This window comes from Oncorhynchus kisutch, linkage group LG28, assembly GCF_002021735.2.
Source record: "Oncorhynchus kisutch isolate 150728-3 linkage group LG28, Okis_V2, whole genome shotgun sequence".
NCBI classification, from domain to species: Eukaryota; Metazoa; Chordata; class Actinopteri; order Salmoniformes; family Salmonidae; genus Oncorhynchus; species Oncorhynchus kisutch.
Window position 1 is genome coordinate 19,557,418 of NC_034201.2, and position 21,533 is coordinate 19,578,950.

Below are 21,533 nucleotides of genomic sequence, written 5' to 3' on the forward strand. Positions count from 1 at the left end.
ATTGCAGGTTCAGTCTTCCCAGCCTGGTGCAGGTCTACAATTCTGTTTCTGGTGTCCTTTGACAGCTCTTTGGTCTTGGCCATAGTGGAGTTTGGAGTGTGACTGTTTGAGGTTGTGGACAGGTGTCTTTTATACTGATAACAAGTTCAAACAGGTGCCATTAATACAGGTAACGAGTGGAGGACAGAGGAGCCTCTTAAAGTTACAGGTCTGTGAGAGCCAGAAATCTTGCTTGTTTGTAGGTGACCAAATACTTATTTTCCAACATAATTTGCAAATAAATTCATAAAAAATCCTACAATGTGATTTTCTGGATTTTTTTTTTCTTATTTTGTCTGTCATAGTTGAAGTGTACCTATGATGAAAATTACAGGCCTCATCTTTTTAAATGGGAGAACTTGCACAATTGGTGGCTGACTAAATACTTTTTTGCCCCACTGTACATGTTCTGCTTTTATTTCCTGGTTTGCTCATATGGGTACAGTCGCAAAGGTCGGCAGTCCACCCATTATGCCATCATTGTCTTGAATGAGAACACCCGTTCTATTCAATGAAAGGATTCAACTAATCTGGCTTGGGCGCCCAGATAGGTGTGTTTTACTCCATTTGGAACCGGGCTGCCTCCCAGGCATGAGCCAGCACTTGGAGTCATGAGTAGGATTCTGTTTGAAGTTCTCAACTGCATAATCCTCACGTCCTCCTCATCTCTTTCTCAAAACACATTGGATGAGAAAGCCAGAGGTCCTCTGGCTTTCTCATTCAATGCGTTTTGAGAAGGAGAGAGGATGCAAATTGGGATCTTCCCTTTGTTTTACATAACCCCACGGTTCTCAAACCTTCTTGCTAGAGTCCTATAGTTTTACAACCCAACCCTAATCAACATCACCTGTTGGAGTGAAAACCTACAAGACGGCTGCTCCCCAGGAATGTTTGTAAATCCCTCGTCTGAGTGACGGTGTGAATGGCATAGTAACTGTAATTGTTTTATATTAACATTAACTTGTTTATAAATAATTATTGAACTACAATGTTATTTCTTGAAAAATTCCTCAACTTCCTGGAATCCAATGAGGAGGCTGTTGGGGTCAGGGTGGTTGGATGTAATTGCTGCCACCACAGAGGCTGGGAGTATCCGTCGTTGACCTTGACCTAGATGTTCTCCCCTCAGCATCCACTCCAGGGTGATCCGATTAGAGACCAGTCTGTATTGTCTCTAGAGAGACAGAAAATAAATACATGACAATGTTATGTACAACAATCAAGAAAATAATTAGGGCTAGGCCTGTACAACATAAAATATAACAGGCTCAGGGATCATTAATCATGTTAATTTATAAGCCGTATTGATGATGGCACATACATTTATGTAATTTAGCAGATGCTCTTATCCAGAGCAACTAACAGGAACGGTTAGGATTAAATGCCTTGCTCATGGGCACATAGTGAAAAATCTGCCTATGTCGGCTAGAAATTTGAACCAGCAATCATTCGGGTACTGGCCCAAAATTCTAACTGATAGGCTACATGCCACAATACTATTGATGTCTCTGTCTGTACAGAATGTACAGTATAGCCAACTCATTGTTCAAAGGGTTTTAGTGGTCAGCTGTTTTTCTTTCTCTTTTGTGTGGGTTTACAGGCTAATTAGGATATTTTTGGTATAAAAGCTAGACTGGCAATTGCAAGTAACATGTTCTTCTCTACAAGCACAAATGACTTTATACTTCTTACACTGTTTGGAAATATAAATGATTGTTTATGTAGACCCATATTGTGAAGTGTGCGTCCTATACATTCAATTTCTATGGCGCGCATCAAACCTGCATGTCATCATTGTCAGACAAACTTGAAGGGGACTACAGTAGCCAGATAAATTATGGGGTGTAGGCAGGATAATCAAAAATACAGTTGGAAGAGTGTCATTAGGTAGGCTTTTTTTATTAGAGTAATATAAATATCCTCTGAGCAATGTTCCCCCAAAAATGTTTCTGCACTGAGAAAATTTCAGGTCTGCTGAGCGCAAACTTGAATGTTGTGAAAATTCTGTGCATCTTCTGGTGCGTGTTTACTTGTGAACACTGAGGCTGTACCCGCTTTAAGTTCCAGTTATTTGATCATAGTGTAAGTGGTCTACCATAAAAAACAATGGAGAAAATGTATCCCATAACATTTTAACATTGAAATAGCTGTCTATAATTCAGCCTACAGTAGCTGCAAATGTGTGGGGTTCAATGTAGGCCTACATTCCATGAGACTTTTAACAAAAACTTGTAGGGATTGACATTAACCTTTTCATCCACTTGTCCTTCTTGCTTTGATCTCAAAACAAGCGCATCTACTCGCGACCCCTCATGCTGTAAACACAGTCCAGTTGAAAGTGATTGGCACAGATCCATATGACAATGGTCTATTTGCCGATAGCGGTACTGCAGCTCTGATTGGTTCTGTTTGTGTAGTGTATGGGCCTGAGTCATGCCTGTCAATGCAATAGAATCCTACTCCATTGCGCCCTGCCCACAAGATTTATTTTTTGCATAGTTCATTTTTTTATATGTTACACTAAAAGTTGATTCGATCACAATTCCCACAGTAGATGGAAAAAATGAGTGTTAAGGGGAAAACTAGAAAGTTGAGTTCAGTCTCGTGCTTCTCTGCGCGTGCTGATAGTTCTTCTGGGTGGCACCCATACGCACCCATCTTAGAGGTAATATTGCCTGTGAGTAATATTAGCCCAAACACTTACGCTTCAGAGAGCTTTCCATTTAGACTGTCAGGTGTGGCACAATGTTTCCAGTTGATCCTGGGCATTCTAAAGAAAGGTTCCAGCACACCAGGATTGATGTGAGACAAGAAATCAGAGTTTTTAATTACACACATGCCATCTTCTACTGCATTGTCAGTCTGATTTTCTACCTCTTCCATTATCGTCAGCTGAGACATTCTCTGTCTGTTGGTAGAGGTAGGCATCTCCCGCAACTGCACCACCAGTCACCGTGCGTTCTGGGAAAAGCCTGTTTCGTCAACATCTGCTCGCTCCTGTCTTTCTGGCTCATTTCTTCTTCTGGTCTCTCTCTAGCTAATTTCTCTTGGTCAGCTGCAAATGGAATAACTTAGCCTCCAGTATAATCCGTCACAAACCGATATGGCACGAGTACTATTCTGAAAATAAGGCACGTCTCCAATTTCCTCTTTGTTCTCGATCTGACATTCTTTACTCTAATTAAATTTGATGGTAGCAAATACTGTAAGGGAGTGAGAACAGAAAATGATTGTTTACATCCTTCAACCACGCCCACCTCGGAAGTCCCGACCTAGGACTTGACTCGCGGCACGCATTAATCAACTTCCTGGAATTCAATATGAAAATAACAAAATACGTTGGTAAAAATGTGCCTACTAAAATAAGTCAGCTGAAAAATTGTGCCGAGGAAAGTAATTACAAGGACTATTGTGGTCATGGTAGGCCAGAGATGTGTGTTTGGGAGGTATTTATGATGAACTTTGTTGTATGGGGTTTCTATGGGGAAGACGGGTTTAGAATCAGCTTATCTACATCTAAATACTCAAGCAATGGATCTAAAAGCTGTCTGGGTTACTGACAAACAACCAGGCAAGTGTTATAAAGGCCCCAGAAGTGTATTTCCGGTTGCCAAGTCATTTATGGTTTCTATACCTTTAGTTTTCCATGTGGACCAATTTATCAGTGAATTCTGAAAAGCTATCCCAGGATTGTTCCATAAGGTTGTTTTTAGGAAGTGATATTGGTTCTTGTAGAATTTGTTTCATTTTCTTCCATATTGTTATAGTGTTCTTAACTATGCAGTTGTTAATGTTCTTCGATTTATCCTTTGAAAATAGACACGTGAAAAGATTCTGGGAATGAGCTAAAGCATCTTCAATATGTACCAATTGTTTCTCTTTAGTGCATTTAACTATACATTAAGTATAGCAAACATTAGGACTTTCCTAATATTGAGTTGCACCCCCGCTTTTGCCTTTAGACAGCATCAATTAGTTCAGGCATGAATGCTACAAGGTGTCAAAAGTGTTCCACAGGGATGCTGGCATATGTTGACTCTAATGCTTCCCACAGTTGTGTGAAGTTGGCTGGTGGACCATTCTTGATGCACACGGAAAACTGTTTAACGTGAAAAACCCAGAAGTGTTGCAGTACTTGACACAACGTTGCGCCTGGCACCTACAACAATACCCCGTTCAAAGGCCCTTCAATCTTTCGTCTTGCCCCATTCACAGTCAGAACTTCACACACAAATAATCCATGTATCAATTGTTTCAAGGCTTAAAAATCCTTTAACCTGTCTCCTCCCATTCATCTACACTTGATTAAATTAGTTTTGACAGCTGGATTCAGCTGGTCAGGCTATGTCATGGAAAGATGTGTCCTTAATGTTTTGTATAGTCAGTGTATGTCGCAAGTAAAAGCCTTAGGTAGCGAGTTGATGCAATTCCAATTCTGGAAGTTTAAAACCACCCTCAGTCTTAGGAAGATGTAAAACTTTCATTTTTATTCTAGTAATTTTATTTCCCCATAAAGTCTGTTATGACCGAGTATACTTTTTAAAAGAATGTATTCGGAGAGGTAATTGGTATTACCGGAAAAAAAAGAAGAAAAAACTTTGGCCGCTATGCCATTTATAAAGAGGTTTATTCTACTTGTAAGATTTATGGGAAGATTGATTAATTTAATTAGATCTGCTATAAAATTGTTGCGTAATGGAATTCAGTTTTCTTTATATATTTGTTGTTACTTATTTAGCATCTTAAGTATTTAATATTTTTTTGTGTTCCACTTAAAAGATTGCTGTAGATAGTGAGTTACTACTTTCTTTTTTTCATATTACTTTTATATCCTGAGATTTTTTTTAAATTCTGAAAATATTTTTAGCTAAGGAGTCATTGAGTTTTCAATATTGGTCAGGTATATCAGGAGTTCATCTGCAAATCCGTTTAGTTTATATTCATGTTTACCAATACTGATACGTGTTACGTTTTGGGTCCTAATTTTTGGGTCTAATTCTTTCTGCAAGCGGTTCAATTGCTAGTACAAACAGGTGGGGGGAGCAAGGACATCCCTGTCTTCTGCCCCTTTCTAAAGCAATTCAATCAGATAAAGTATTATTTGTGTATATTTTTGCTTTATACAATATTTTTTATTACTTTTATTATTTCAGCTGGAAAGTTCAACGTTTTGAATAGGAAGACGGTCAAAACCCTTTTCGTCATCAACAGCTATTATTGATAAATCTATCTTATTTTTGTTGTGTATTCTATTAAACTGAAACATGCTCTTGTATTTGTTTGTAAGTGTCTATTTTTAATAAACCTTGTTTGATTATGTATCAAGTCTAGTCAAACTTTGGCCATTTCTAATGCTTATAAGCTTTGTTATTATTTTGTCAGAATGTATTCAACTTATGGGTCTATAATCAGCAGGGCCTCTCCAGACATTCCTGATTTTAATTTAACTGAAATAATTGTTTGATACGTGGAACTAGGAAGTACTGAAATGCATGACGTGTGTTGTCATTTGTGTAAATAGGGGGCTACTTTGGCCCAGAATGTTGAATAAAATTCTATGGGAAAGCCATCCATTCCTGGTGCTTTTCTCTGTGCTAATGTTTTAACACTATCTAATATTTTTTCTTGGGTGATCTGTTTTTAGTGAATTTTTTGTTGTCCGTTAAGTGCTTCAGTTGTTGGGTCTAAGAAGGCTGTAGGATCCATTCAACTGTTTAATTCTGATTTTATATACATTTTCATAGAAGCTTTTAAAATGGTCATTAATCACATTATTGTTTCTAATTACAACTTGTATCTTTAACTTAAGAAATTACAACTGGTTTAGCATATTTGTTTTGTGAGCTGTGAGATGTTTACGAGGTGAATGCCATTAAGTAGTATGCTTTATTTGAGTTAACCTGTAGTTGTAGGCTTTCTTCAAAAGTGTAAGATCGTACTGTTTGTAAGTTCCGAATTTCTTTTTACCTTGTAAAGATTTTTTTGTGCTTTTTCTAAGATAGATTTTAATATGAAAGAAAAATAAATCACTAAATCAGATTAAATTTGTGCAGAGTATGATATTATCATCCCTCTAATGTACGCCTTAAAGTTGTCCCAAATTATATCAGGACGCGGCTTTTCTCTGTCCTGTATGTATACATTTGTAAAGGTTTAAAAAAATGTTTTTACGTATAATACATTTCATGTCCAGATGATGCACTCTGTTCATTCTCTAAACTCTATCGCTAGTGTGTTTTTTTTATTGGTGTAATTAAACATGATACCAAAAGAAAATCCCATATCACTTTACTGAATCCAGTAAATTGTTGAGTGCATTTTTGGAAATAATTCTAATTCTAAAAAAAGGAATAGTGTTTTGTAGTTCGGAATATTAATCTCCAGGTGTTCTGTTAATATTTTTTTTTAGATCAACATTTTCAGCCTCTTTGGAGGCTCTCTAAATGTCCCTTTTTTCTAACTACACTATGGTTTAAAAGTTTGGGGTCACTTAGAAATGTCCTTGTTTGAAAAAAAATTCACTTTTTGTCCATTTTTTAAATAACATCAAATTTATCAGAAATACAGTGTAGGCATTGTTAATGTTGTAAATGACTATTGTAGCTGGATTTTTTTTTTAATGGAATATCTACATAGGCGTACAGAGGCCCATTATCAGCAACCAACCATGGGGGTGGAAACATCATGCTTTGGGGCTGTTTTTCTGCAAAGGGACCAGGACGACTGATCCGTATAAAGGAAAGAATGAATGGGGCCATGTATCGTGAGATTTTGAGTGAAAACCTCCTTCCATCAGCAAGGGCATTGAAGAAGAAACGTGGCTGGGTCTTTCAGCATGACAATGATCCCAAACACACCGCCCGGGCAACGAAGGAGTGGCTTCGTAAGAAGCATTTCAAGGTCCTGGAGTGGCCTAGCCAGTCTCCAGATCTCAACCCCATAGAAAATCTTTGGAGGGAGTTGAAAGTCCGTGCCCAGCAACAGCCCCAAAACATCACTGCTCTAGAGGAGATTTGCATGGAGGAATGGGCCAAAATACCAGCAACAGTGTGAAAACCTTGTGAAGACTTACAGAAAACGTTTGACCTCTGTCATTGCCAACAAAGGGTATATAACAAAGTACTTATTTTCCACCATAATTTGGAAATAAATTCATTAAAAATCCTACAATGTGATTTTTTTTTCATTTTGTCTGTCATAGTTGAAGTGTACCTATGATGAAAATTACAGGCCTCATCTTTTTAAGTGGGAGAACTTGCACAATTGCTGGCTGACTAAATACTTTTTTGCCCCACTGTATATTTATATATATTTTTAACTGGTTACTTTGGAATGAATACATGTCACATACATCTAAACCAGCCAGAAAATAAATGAAATGGAAACAGTGGACCTGGTACAGTAGCTGTAATCAAACTTCGCTGAGCTGAGGAGACCAGACCATATAGCTACAGTCATCGAAAAAAGGTTACAAAAGGGTATTTTGGCTGTCCTCTGGGTTCCATGTAGAACCCTCTGGAAAGGTTTCTACATGTAACCCAAAGGTTTCTCATTTTACATTCTAGTCATTTAGCAGACTATCTTTTTCAGATTATTTTACAGTATTAGTTTGTGCTGGTCCTCCATGGGAATCAAATCCACAACCTTGGCATGGCAAGTGCCATGCTCTTCCATTTGAGCAACACAGGACCTATGGGGACAGCTGAAAAAATATTTTAGGTTCTAGATAGCAGCACCTTTTCTAAGCGCGTGCACCTTCCAGCCTCTCACATCTTCAATCTCACGCTCTCTCTCTGTTTCTCCGTTCTGAGAAACTGTCTGTTAGGAGATAAGGATCAGGGGAAAATGTACTGCTCTCTTTGTCTGGGAAGATTTCCCAGGAAATGGGCTCTTGTCACTGTTCTATGTCATGTGACAGCCACTCACTGACGCTCACCCGGTCCGCTGGTGTGATTAAAAAGACAAATCAATATTTCCGTGCTTATCTCATTTAGGCTGGCATGCTAAATCAACAGAGTAGAGGAGATAGTGGAAATGTAGCTGTTGGCAATGATTGATAACGTTAGTTCTCATGTAGGGTTGATTTTCAGCTTGAGGTCGAGAAACTAAGAGGATGTCGCTGATGTTTAGAGTTGCGGCGATAACCGGAAAAGTATCGACCACGACCATACCAGGCTCCTCAGAGGAGGAAGGGAAGGACCATCCTACTCAGTGAATTTCATAAAAATAAAAATATTGAAACATTAAAAAGGTTTTAGATAAAACTATATTCAAATGTCACCAAATAACTGCTTAAAACACAGTTTTGCAATGAAGGTTTACAGTAGCCTCAACAGCAATCTCTGGGGTAGAGGACAGCTATATCTAGAGGACAGCTATTTTCCATCCTCTTCTGGGTATATTGACTTCAACACACAACCTCGGGTTAACTAACTTTAGCCACTGTTTGCTAAAAATCTATGGAAGTGATGGGGGCATGTGAGCACATTTAATTTATTTCTGAATCACTTAAGTACTATCAAACCAAATAGGGAGTTGATTTGGACTGATTTGAGGCAATTTGGACTTCATTTTTTTGTAACATGATCACATGCCCCGATCACCAGATTTTTAGCTAGCAGTGGCTAATGTTTTCTAATGGCTGTTTAAAGACAACTGAACCATGGATTGCAGTTTCCCCTGGCCCATAGACTACTTTAAGGTTGAGGAAATATGTAAAATAGTGAACCACTCATTTAACATTTTAGTTTCACTATAGTTTTTTTTCTTATTGAATGATGTGACAACTCAACAATGTAGCTTCTCTGCCTTTATTACTAATAAGTTGAGTGGACAATATCACTAATGTTGGAAGTGTTCATACTGTAGTTTGTTGTTAGGGTTCCCAGACAACCAGATGGTCACACACATTGTATCTGTGTTAGCCAGCCACATGCAATCTCCAGCTGTGAGACCTGTTATTTCACCACCTAGAAGATATAATGGACCAAAAGTGCAATCATGTTCTGTTTTAGAAGTAATCAATACTTTTATTGAGTGTTGGAAAGTTTATCACATGGGGTTTGGCGTAGCCTCTTGTGACAGCCTCAGCTAATTTGGTTCTGGGTGCCGAGTTAATAATAATTGATGGGAAGGCTGAAACTTGAAATTGTTCACTAATTTACTATGGGACTAGGCTGCTTTACCCAGCTTTATATTCATCATGTGAGTATGTTTTACCTGCCATCTCTGCTATGTCAGGGGACCTCTCCAGTTTCTTGTTTGTTTGTTGCTCATAAATGTTTGAGTGGTGTTTGTGTACTGTAACTACTAACTCCTGGAGGTGTGCTCTGGTTACAGTTTAATACTTCTGGTCTGTGGCTTCTAGGCTAATTTGGCTGTGCGTCCAACTGCAGCTAGAAAGATAACTAAAGGTCACTGGTTCACAAAATCGACTCAGACAATTGACCCTTTTTTGTTGTGTGTATGTAATATGAAGCCATGAGAAAGGTTCATACTACAGTAGTTGCATTGAGCCACTTTCAAAGGTAATGTTGTATACTGCTGTTTAAATGACTGTCAAGATGAAAATGTTGAACCAAAGAGTAAAAGAACAAATGAAGGACAGTCATTGACTCCAGAAAAGAAGTGTTTAAAATTTGAGGAAATGTTTCCATCTTTTCCAGAGGGGTGTGAAAGAACTCTCTTTTCATGTTTTCATTTTATTTCACCGTTATTTAACCAGGTAGGCTAGTTGAGAACAAGTTCTCATTTGCAACTGCGACCTGGCCAAGATGAAGCAAAGCAGTCGACACATACGACACAGAGGTATACATGGAATTAACACAAACATACAATCAATAATACAGTAGAAAAGTCTATATACAGCATGTGCAAATGAGGTAGGATGAGAGGGGTCAGGCAATAAATGGGTCAATAGTGGCGAAGTAATTACAATATAGCAATTAAACACTGGAATGGTAGAATGTGCAGAAGATGAATGTGCAAGTACAGATACTGGGGTGCAAAGGATAAATAACTACAGTATGGGGATGAGGTAGTTGGATGGGCTATGTACAGGTGCAGTGATGTATGAGCTGCTCTGACATCTGGTGCTTAAATCTAGTGAGGGAGATGAGTCTCCAGCTTTAGTGATTTTTGCAGTTTGTTCCAGTCATTGGCAGCAGAGAACTGGAAGAATTGGCTTTGGGGGTGACCAGTGAGATATACCTGCTGGAGCGCGTGCTGCTATGGTGACCAGTGAGCTGAGATAAGTCGGGGCTTTACCTAGCAGAGACTTGTAGACCTGGAGCCAGTGGGTTTGGCGATGAGTATGAAGCGAGGGCCAGCCAACGAGTGTACAGGTCGCAGTGGTGGGTAGTATATGTGGCTTTGGTGACAAAACGGATGGCACTGTGATAGACTGCATCCAATTTGTTGAGTAGGGTGTTGGAGGCTATTTTGTAAATGGCATCGCCGAAGTCGAGGATCGGTAGGATAGTCAGTTTTACGAGGGTATGTGTGGCAGCATGAGTGAAGGATGCTTTGTTACGAAATGGAAGGCCGATTCTAGATTTCATTTTGGATTGGAGATGTTTAATGTGAGTCTGGAAGGAGAATTTACAGTCTAACCAGACACCAAGGTAGTTGTCCACATAGTCAGAACCTTCCAGAGTAGTGATGGTGGATGGACAGGCAGGTGCGGGCAGCGATCTGTTGAATAGAATGCATTTAGTTTTACTTGCATTTAAGAGCAGTTGAGCTCCGAGACAGGTTTGTGTCGAGGCACAGATCTGGGGAAGGGTACCAAAGCATTTCTGCAGCATTAAAGGTCCCCAAGAACACAGTGATTGAACTCTTTGGCCTGAATGCCAGCCATCACACCTGGAGGAAACCTGGCACCATCCCTAGAGTGAAGTATGGGGGTGGCAGCATCATGCTGTGGGGATGTTTTTCAGAGGCAGGGACTGGGAGACTACAGGACAATGACCCTTAACAAACAGCCAAGACAATGCAGGAGTGGCTTTGGGACAAGTTTCTGAATGTCCTTGAGTGGCCCAGCCAGAGCCCAGACTTCAACCCGATCAAACATCTGAAGACCTGAAAATAGCTGTGCAGCGACACTCTCCATCCAACCTGAAAAAGCTTGAGAGTATCTGCAGAGAAGAATGGGAGGAACTCCCTAAATACAGGTGTTCCAAGCTTGTAGCGTCATATCCAAGAATACTCGATGCTGTAAACGCTGCCAAAGGTGCTTCAACAAAGTACTGAGTAGAGGGTCTGAATACTTATGTAAATGTGATATTTCCCTTTTTTATTTTTAATACATTTGCAAAAATATTTTAAACAGTTTTTGCTTCATCATTATGGGGTATTGTGTCTAGATTGATGAGGGAAAACATTTCATCCATTTTAGAAGGCTGTAATGTGGAAAACAAAATGTGGAAAACATGTACATTCCGAATGCTCTGTGTGTGTGTGTGTGTGTGTGTGTGTGTATATATAATATATATATATATATATATATTATACACACACACACTGTATACCCAGTATGGTACAGGAACGGTATGAAAATCAGGATACCGCCCAACCCTAGCAGAGCACAACCAATCCACTGATCCACAACCCGACTACCCCTTACATGACTAAGTCACAGTAATTCATGCAGGTTTATTAGGGTTCCTGTTGTTCCTCACAACGATGACCATGGAGTTCAGTTAATGAAAAGACAGGCACCATGTTGAGTAACTAGAAAATGTAATAAATGGTCTTCTACATAAACACTCTGACAACAAATTCCTTTTGGCCTATCTTCCTTAAAGTTATAATATTTTCACATCTTCCTTCTACTTTCTCCTCAAAAAATTATTTCTCCAGTCTTGAATTATCTTCAATATGTTTCTGACTTCTGTCTTTTTTCCCTGCAGTGTTCCCTGTTCAGTGTGGGATGCTAGCGGACCGGTGGCGAGCCGAGGCTGAAGGAGCATGGTGAAGCACCAACCCTTGCAGCAGGTCTATGAGAAGCAGCTGTGTTTGTCCTTCCTCACTGGGATCTATGGCTGCCGCTGGAAACGCTACCAGCGTTCCCATGACAACAGCTCCAAGGTGAGCGAGAAGACTTTTGCAAATGTCACAAGATGTTCTGTTGTGGACAAATTATGGGTGGATTGGTATGAGAAGAGGACATACCAAATCAATGGAATATCTGAGAGTTAGATTGTCCTGACCTTTAATTGCACATGCTGGCAACATGCCTGGACTTGTTAGGGAAGACCACTCTTGTTCTCAATCAGTCAAAGGACTTATTATTAAAGGGAGTGATGTACAGAGAGACCTGTCGTCTTGTCTCCTCTCATCGCCGTGTGGCACAGACTGGGGAAAACTAGGCCTTAGTATCAAATTCCAAAGGAACTGATGCCCTTTCACTCACCTAATCAAACTGAGACAAACTGATGCCCCTTTAAGGAGTAAAACATCTATAACCCGTACTGAATGACTGTAAGACATATCTATTTACCCACATGGACTGAGGCCAAAACAGGGGATCTGTGCTAATGATGTATGGCTGGAAAGCCTGCGTTAATATAGCTTGCGTTAATAATTAGGCTTGAGCTCAATAGGAAAACGCTTTGGTTCTCCTCATCGGACATTTACTGTGCAGCATGAGACCGCAAATCATCAATGATAATGATGAGTTACCGATATAGGGATTGATACACCTTCACAAGCACAGTTTGTGTGTGTGACCCTGTACAGGATGTAGAAGAAAAGTGGGCTAGCCTGTTTATTAGGCTGTCATTAGCACTACTGCAGCACCTGATTTAGCTCCAAGTACCAAAGTGGAATCACTGTTTAAACCAGAACGATCTTTCATGAACTGGTTACCGTCTGATGTTATGTTGTTATGGTCCGGCTACTTTGAGATTTTAGTGTAAGCAATGAAAAGCTTGGCAAACGTCAGCAGCTGTGTTGAGCTAATTGATGAAACTAGCCTTGCTCTCAGTGGACAGTTTTACAAAACTTTGCTTAGCTTTTATTTTAGGCCACTGGCATGAAAGTAGGTATTTGGGCAGTGTAGGGCTAGGAGCAGTGAGGGGCTTTGGCAACAGTAGTAAAAATGTCACTACACAACAGAAGTCTATTACTTGAAGAACTGCCTTGTTCAGACCACAAGTGACAGATGAATTTCCAAAACTGATAGTGAGGCTTGTTTGTAAGCAAAACAAAGCCAGGAGACATATCACCTGCAGGGAAAGAACAGTGAAATTGTTTTGGGGACTTCGATACAGTAACCTGACACGTGTGAGATGGAGCACAACAATATCAGTCAGCCTGCCAGGCAAGAACCTGCCTGAATGACCCCTACCTTAGATATATGCTTCCTGGGGAGAAATAACATATTATAAGCCTTATAATAAGACATAGTTCATAGGTGCTTATAACAAGTAATAAAGTGTTATACCTGTCAGCTTTCTGTAAAATGTTAGCATGTACTGTATTTGCTTGTCCAGAGAGGGGCAGAGTGTAGAGTGAGTAGTGTGCATTGCTATAGAGGTCAGTGTGTACTATATAACTCAACTCATTTTAAAGGGCTAGCAGAACATAGTTCTGCCCATCCTGCATTGAAACCTTATCACACCTCAGGAATAATTTAAATGTTTTCCATTTGTCTGATTCTGTTCTGGAGGCCCAGAAATGGTCTAAAATCTCTACATACACGAAAAAAGTGACAGACTGTCAGGCAAGTAAGTATTTAGCAAAAGCAAAAGTCTGAGTTGTCCAATGCATTCAACCTTTCAGGAAAGATTTATTATAGCTACCGTCCTTGTTAAATTGTTAAATCCAATATCCAATAGCATACTTTAAAAAAATGTCATATTATTAAATGTAACTCAAATGACATTTTCTGTAAATAGTGGTATGTAACACTTTGCTCATTGTAAAGTATTAGGTTTATGGCAGGCCTTGGTAGCCATAAGCTTGTTGTAGAAGTAAATGGGGCTGTTTTAATATAATGCTTCTACCCAGACTCCCAGCTGTGTGTGATGCAGACTGGAGTATCAGAGCCGCTCCTGCTGTTCTTAACTTGTCATTGGACTACAAAAACCCAGTATGTTGTCCATAAATTAGGCCAGTTAGTAGGGAATGTGTGAGCGGGGCAGTAATGAGGTGCTGACCAAGAGGAAAAATACAAACACACAGCTGCACACCTGCTTTCCCTCTCTCCATTTACAAAGCACTCACTCACACGCACACACAATGCACACTCATGCACACAGACATTCATATCATCCAAATACACATCAAATCAAATCAAATCAAATTTATTTATATAGCCCTTCGTACATCAGCTGATATCTCAAAGTGCTGTACAGAAACCCAGCCTAAAACCCCAAACAGCAAGCAATGCAGGTGGAGAAGCACATCAATGAGAATCACATGTTCATCCCTACACATACTAAATGCAACTCTCTTACAATACCTAGCTCTCCGACTCTTATTATTCGAGTTAATTCTTGACCATTGAGAGAGTGCTACTGTGATTCCCAGGCCTGAGTTGACCCTCCTGTGTTTGTATATCATCGCTTTCTCTTCTGGTACTTAGTGGTATTACTTTGAGTAGTAGGTTGTTATTTCTCAGAAACAGGTTACCTCTGTCCTGCTCTTCAAGCCCATAGAGAACTTGGTAATTAATGACCTAGAAACGCTTTCGCTCAAGATGAGCAAACCATAAAGCAAAATCCATAGGATAATAAGTGTGCATAGTACTGTATCATACAGAAGTGAGATGTACACGTCTGTCTGAGGAGGTTTGCCGGAAATGGTAGGCAGCCATACGGTTTCTCTGACTTTGATTCATCACAATGAAGTAGCTATGTTCTTCTCAATAGATGAAACAGTGTGGTAGGGCAGCACTGTCTATCAGGGTTATAATTAGCAGGCTGTGAAGACGTTAGAGGGAAGGAGAATGAAGCCAAGGCACAGTCTGGAGGAGGAAGTGATGGGATTAGAAGGACGTCAGGATTAGACGTCATCAGCTTGGTGACAATGACACTGTGCTAAAGACTGACTTCCTGTATCATCGATAGTGTGGTTGGTTATGGTTGTCTGAAATGGCCCTACTATACTGTAAAATGACTTCCACTGTGACTGGCTGTGCACTGGGCTGGTTGATGTATCTCACATATTGGCAAAAAAAGGACTACACCTGGAAAGGTGAAAAGATGCCTGCAAAATGAATCATTTCGACTCTGCATAGGGATGCTACCTGTTTGCCCAATATGACTGGGGGTACCTACGGACCAGAGTTGAGAAACAGTGAAATGTGCTAATGTACACTTAGTGTTTGTCCAGTAAAAATAAAGAGTTATCTCTGAGCCCCATCATCCCTCTATTGATAAACCAGTAACCACAGATGGTCTATGGAGCTCAGGGAGAAGAACCAGGCTGGGGTCAACTACTGTGTGGATATTTCTACCCCCTTGGGTTTTAAAGGTGTGAGAGGTATGATCACCCACTGTAATGTGTTGTCTGCGAAAGGTGCAGAAAATATTATTATCCTTGGTTCTCTCCCAGCACTAGCTAACTTCCTGAATTAAAGGAATCGAAAATAAAATACAACCCAACACTGCTTCCTCCAACTGTTCTTGAGTGAGTGTTAGATTCATAATGTGGCTGTAGTCCAAACCTATGCACTTTCACCTCAGCGTAAATCGACCTTAAATCAATGAAATAAAACCTGACATTGTCAGAGCCCCTTCCCCATGTCACTTTTCTATTACTTCTATTTGTCACATTGGGTCCAGAGTCTAACTTTACTCCTTTTAGTGCCATGAAAAAGGGTTTGCCCCCTTACTGATTTTCAAAATTTTTGCATATTTTTACTTATGCTGAATGTTATCAGATCTTCCACCAAAGTATTAAAGGGAACCTGAGTTTACAAATAACAACTGTACTGATTTTATTTAATTAACAAAGTTATGCAACACCCAATTCCCCTATGTGAAAAATGAATTGCCCCCTTACACTCTGTCATGACGTTGGCCTCTTTGAGTATAGCAACCCCATCCCCCTCTCCCTGCCCCCCCCCCCCCTCCTCCTTCAACTAGGCTGCTGTGGTCAGAGGTTGTGAATTCCTAAGAAGACCTCATGGACACACAGTTATAGAGTAGTTTTTCATGGAGACAAAGGACATCCTTCCACCTCACAGAACTTGAGGTACGAACAAATTTCATGTCCCGGAGAAAGTGTAAAAGATCGGTGAAGAATCCAGCTACAAACTGATCCGTTTGTCACAACTTGGGAAGGTCATGGGAGACTGTGTGGCCACATTACCATAACGCTGTTTATATAATAGCCCCAGATATAAGGTTTACATCTAATTGTTGTATAAGATGAATGAGTGAGTATGATACTGTTTACACAATTTTACAATGTGATTTTGGACTGTTAAATGAAGGAAAACTCAAAGGGAATTGGATTTGAACTAAATCAGAGGACCGCCCCTGAGCCCAGTTAGGATCAGACAACCTGGGATAGCCCTTTTCTGCCATTCCGAATAAAACCCAACTTTGAGAAATTATCAGCAGACCATGTTTTTCTCCATTAGGGGAGGACAAAGGTTGTAGACCATTGCTGAATCTTTTAACCATACCACGTGGTTAAACTCTTACTGTCGATACCGACAGAATGAGAACAAGTCTGTGATATTAATTACTAGTCTGCAGCTAGGAATTCGGTATCATTGAATGCAAAGAACGACAACCGCCTAAACATCCATTCTATAACGAATGTCACTTTGAACTACCCCCTCTAAACAAGACGGAGAGGGAGAGAGACGGACAATTCTACGAAAGACACAAACATTTCACCAGCGATCAAGATGACACACTGAGCGTAAATATACAGTGCCTTGCGAAAGTGTTTGGAATGAGACTAATTTGAGGTAAAACAAATAATGTTTTTTCAAGCATGAACCAACAGTTCATGCTTGAAAACCCACAAATGTCGCTGAGTTAAAGAAGTTCTGCATGCAAGAGTGGGCCAAAATTCCTCCACAGCGATGTGAGAGACTGATCAACAACTACAGGAAGCGTTTGATTGGAGTCATTGCTATTAAAGGTGGCATAACAACCAGTTGTCAGGTGGCAATTACTTTTTCACACAGGGGCATTGAGTATTGCATAACTTTGTTTATGAAATAAATTAAAGTATGTAATCATTGTTATTTGTTCACTCAGGTTCCCTTTGATCTAATATTAGGTTTTGGTTGGAGATCTGATAATGTTCAATATAAAAAAATCCAACAGAGAAACCTATGTAGTGGGCAAATACTTTTTCACAGCACTGTCCCCACACACACACACACACACACACACACACACTTGTCACGGCTGTGAAGTATTGTGTGAGACCAGGTAATTCACTGTCTCAACAGAAGTAGCGTGGTGGTTACCTCAGAAACCAGACATCATTTAAACACCAGCCCTCTACTCTCCCAGTCTCCCCTGTGCATTAACTCTAACCATAGAAAGTGATGCCTCACTGATGAGATTCCTAGCCTTTCCTCTGAGTGCAGTATAAGTGTTAATGTGGTATGCTACTAAAGCACCTTATACCACCCACCACTGCGACCTGTATGCTCTAGTCGGCTGGCCCTCGCTACATATTCGTCGCCAGACCCACTGGCTCCAGGTCATCTACAAGTCCATGCTAGGTAAAGCTCCGCCTTATCTCAGTTCACTGGTCACGATGGCAACACTCATCCGTAGAGTTAATCTGCTAAATTGTAATTATTCACCTACCTCCTCATGCCTTTTGCACACAATGTATATAGACTCTTTTTTATTTTTTTTTCTACTGTGTTATTGACTTGTTTATTGTTTACTCCATGTGTAACTGTTGTCTGTTCACACTGCTATGCTTTTATCTTGGCCAGGTCGCAGTTGTAAATGAGAACTTGTTCTCAACTAGCCTACCTGGTTAAATAAAGGTGTTCTCAACTAGCCTACCTGGTTAAATAAAGGTGTTCTCAACTAGCCTACCTGGTTAAATAAAGGTGTTCTCAACTAGCCTACCTGGTTAAATAAAGGTGTTCTCAACTAGCCTACCTGGTTAAATAAAGGTGTTCTCAACTAGCCTACCTGGTTAAATAAAGGTGAAATAAAAATACATGTAAAAAAGGTGAGGCCTCATTGATGAGATTCCTAGCCTTTCCTCTGAGTGCAGTGTAAGTGTTAATGTGGTATTCCCCTCTTAACTACCACGCGTCCACACATTATCGCCAGGCCTCTAATAATAGACTGTAGGAGATGTGGAAGAGGTGCAGCACTAGTCTGGCCAGCATGAGATGTAAAGCTGATCACTGGTCAACTCCACCTGGCTGTGGTCTGACCTGGGCCACATTCAGTATGCAAACGTTGTAAAACGTGGCAGATAGAGATGTCATGAATACAGCTGACATTATTCCATATTCTTTATAATTACTTATTTACATTTTAGTAATTTGTGACTTACAGTTAGTGCATTCATCTTAAGATCGCTAGGTGAGAGAACCACATCTCCCCTCAATAAAATAATTATAATTGGGAAATTTGCTCTTTCGCAACCTTGTTCCCTTTCTGCATGCGCCCCTGACCTGTTTTACCCCCCCCAATCCAGTCAATTACTATAGGGGAAGTGCCTGGTAATCTGACCAAACTTTCAAGCCAGTCATGCCAGAGGACAGATGAAAGGTGGAAGTTATGTTACCAATCAAAGGGGAGATTCATAAAAAATTTGATTTTTATACAGTTTAGTTTCATTTTAAGATGTAATTTGTTTTAGACTTGTTTTACTCGTTGTGTGATTGTTTAAGCTGAAAGTTGTGGAACGTTATGTTAAAAGTGTTATAGAAAGTACATGTCTTCTTAATTCTGTTGTGTGTTCACCAGTGGGAATGTGCATGGTTCATCATCTTGTGCAGCACCTTCTCCCTGCTCCTCTTCTGGGCTTACTTCTGGTTGGAGGCCCACAATGACTACAACCAATTCAACTGGTGAGTGTAAGTTAGTCCTTACCAGAGTGGCTGTGAGCTGAGTTTGCACCATGCTTCTGGGGGACAGAAACAAGTCTCTCTCTTTTGAGCAGCTTTCAATTAGTAATTTAATGTGTGCATATTTCAATATCTCCTATCAAGGCTGGTCCTCTTCTTATCAAGACACTGGCTCAACTTCCCCACCCTCTCTCTCTTTCTCAGGTTACTATACAACCGTTCTGGGGAATGGAAGGACGGCACTGTCCCCATTCTCGCAACCACCGCAGTTGGCTTTAGTTACATAACATTTTTAATGGTAAGTTTCATGTTTTGGTTAAATGCCTGTACACACAGTAAAACACATGTTGTGGCTGCAGGTTCAGTAAGATCTAACCTGATTGTGGCTCTGTTCATATCCAGATTTTAGCACTCTGTCATATTTCACTGGGACAGCAGCTGAACCTCTATTGGATCCACAAGGTAGGCCTTCAAATGAACTCTGACCTACTGATGAGGAAATTAATACCATGTTACTGTTAGCCCTGCATAGGAATGTGTAGAACAAATCAAACTGTTGATATGTTGGTCCCCACAGATTGGTGTGTTGGCTGCCTTGATCACCACTGTCAGTGGTGTGGTCTCCATCAGTGACGTGTGGGGGGACGAATGGGACATCATTCTTATATCGCTACAGGTCTACATCTCTATTTGTGTGTGTGTGTGTGTGTGTGTGAACAAGGTTATACAACTCCTGTCTTTCTGTGTTGTAATTCAGTCCACAGGTCCTTTCCTGCACATAGGAGCTCTGGCTGCTGTCACAGCGCTGGGTTGGCTGGTCGCTGGATATGTGATCCGTGCAGGGAGAACCAGTAAGTATTGGGTTGGATTTTGATTGGCTTTCACTGTAACTCCTAATCAGGATACCAATAGTATACATTATTACATTACTTCATGATTATTATCATTATAACCATAAAGATTTTTGATAATGAACATTGATTGCAGCAGCAGTCAGAAATCTGGGACCTAATGTCCTCACTCTATGGTCTTCCTCCTTCCCAGAGTTCCACATGATTGTGCTGCTTGTCTACCTAAGTGTCCTGCTGGTCTTCTACATGGTTCCCCTTGCCATCACCTCACCCTGCATCATGGACAGGAACAGCCTCAAACCTCGACCTGATGTCATTGGAAGACGGGGGGCTCCAATGGTGAGTCCGTGTCTCCCTACAGAAACATCTTCTTGCCTCCTACTCTCTAGCCGCTTCATGTAGATCCTAAGGAATCTCCACATGTAGTCGGCTGCTAACCTATTTCCTATTTCTTTAAAGCTGAAATAATTTGCTTTCCACCTCTAGCTCAAATGACTGCCATCAAATTCTAACAACCCATGATAACCCATTGTACCCCCTGTCTCTCTGTCTGTCCCCCTGTGTGTGTGTGTGTGTGTGTGTGTGTGTGTGTCCTGTGCTGTAGCTGGCTCCAGAGAACACCCTGATGTCCTTCAACAAGGCCCTGCAACAGGGGGTCAGCTCCCTGGAGGCCGACGTCTCCGTCAGGTACCCAACCATACTCTACCAGCCTATAACCTAACCCCACCCTACCACCTTAATGTTAGGAGTAATGAGTTCTCTACAGTAGACCGGTAACAGCGGGTGGGCCTTTCTGTAGTGAAGCCAAAGCAACATTCACAGCGTGTAAAAGGTTATGGAGAAAATCTAAACACCCCCATTCTGACCCTGCCTTTGACATTGTCAACTTGTTTTAAGACCATTTTAATCTCACATCCATTCCTTTTCACTAGTGCATTATAGCCTATTATTACAGGCCCATTTTAGTACTCCCATTGCCACAGAACCTCTTTATTTTATTTATGAAAGCAGTGACATAAATGTTACTGGTTCAGTGATGTCTGTGGTCCCAACTGTCCTCTACAGTCTGGACGGGGTGCCCTTCCTGATGCGAGACCGCACCCTGAGAAGGACCACTAACATCGCCAAGGTCTTTCCAGACAAACAGCATGAGGACGCCTCTCTCTTCAATTGGACAGAGATTCGCTCTCTAAATGCGGGGCAGTGGTTTTTGGAGGTACCTCTCTCCCCCTCTCACTGGGTATATGTCTCTCTCCCTCCTTGTATTGCTCTTTCTCTTAGTCTCTCCCCTTTTCTAGTCTACCCTTCCCTCTCCCCACACAAGTATATTTTTTCACTCCACTTTGCATCACTTCATCAAATAAAACACCTCTCTTCCCCCTCTCTACAGAGCGACCCCTACTGGACGGTTGGGTCTCTGACAGGGAGGGAACGGAACCGAATGGGGAACCTGACAGTGTGTAGCCTGGTAGAGATGCTCCGCCTGACAGCCAGGGCCAACCGCTCAGCCCTGTTAAACCTCCATAGACCTCCCCCAGAACACCCACACTACAAGACCTGGATCATGGACACCCTGTGGGCCGTCCAGAGGTCTGGGATATCACAGAAGAGGGTGAGGGGGACTTTCT

General features: G+C 40.8%; 1 protein-coding gene across 2 annotated transcripts in view; it reads left to right on the forward strand.

Annotated features, from left to right (window-relative positions):
* Positions 1 to 21,533, forward strand: part of LOC109872434 (glycerophosphodiester phosphodiesterase domain-containing protein 5) — a 41,690-nt gene that overhangs the window by 17,093 nt on the left and 3,064 nt on the right. For both annotated transcript variants that reach the window (XM_020463636.2, XM_020463635.2), the window contains exons 2-11: positions 11,949 to 12,126; positions 18,954 to 19,057; positions 19,259 to 19,352; positions 19,457 to 19,516; positions 19,632 to 19,730; positions 19,812 to 19,905; positions 20,099 to 20,244; positions 20,510 to 20,592; positions 20,971 to 21,121; positions 21,296 to 21,517. In XM_020463636.2, the coding sequence (XP_020319225.1) occupies positions 12,007 to 12,126; positions 18,954 to 19,057; positions 19,259 to 19,352; positions 19,457 to 19,516; positions 19,632 to 19,730; positions 19,812 to 19,905; positions 20,099 to 20,244; positions 20,510 to 20,592; positions 20,971 to 21,121; positions 21,296 to 21,517 (1,173 nt within the window). In that variant the 5' untranslated portion in view covers positions 11,949 to 12,006. The remainder of the gene's footprint in view (positions 1 to 11,948; positions 12,127 to 18,953; positions 19,058 to 19,258; positions 19,353 to 19,456; positions 19,517 to 19,631; positions 19,731 to 19,811; positions 19,906 to 20,098; positions 20,245 to 20,509; positions 20,593 to 20,970; positions 21,122 to 21,295; positions 21,518 to 21,533) is intronic.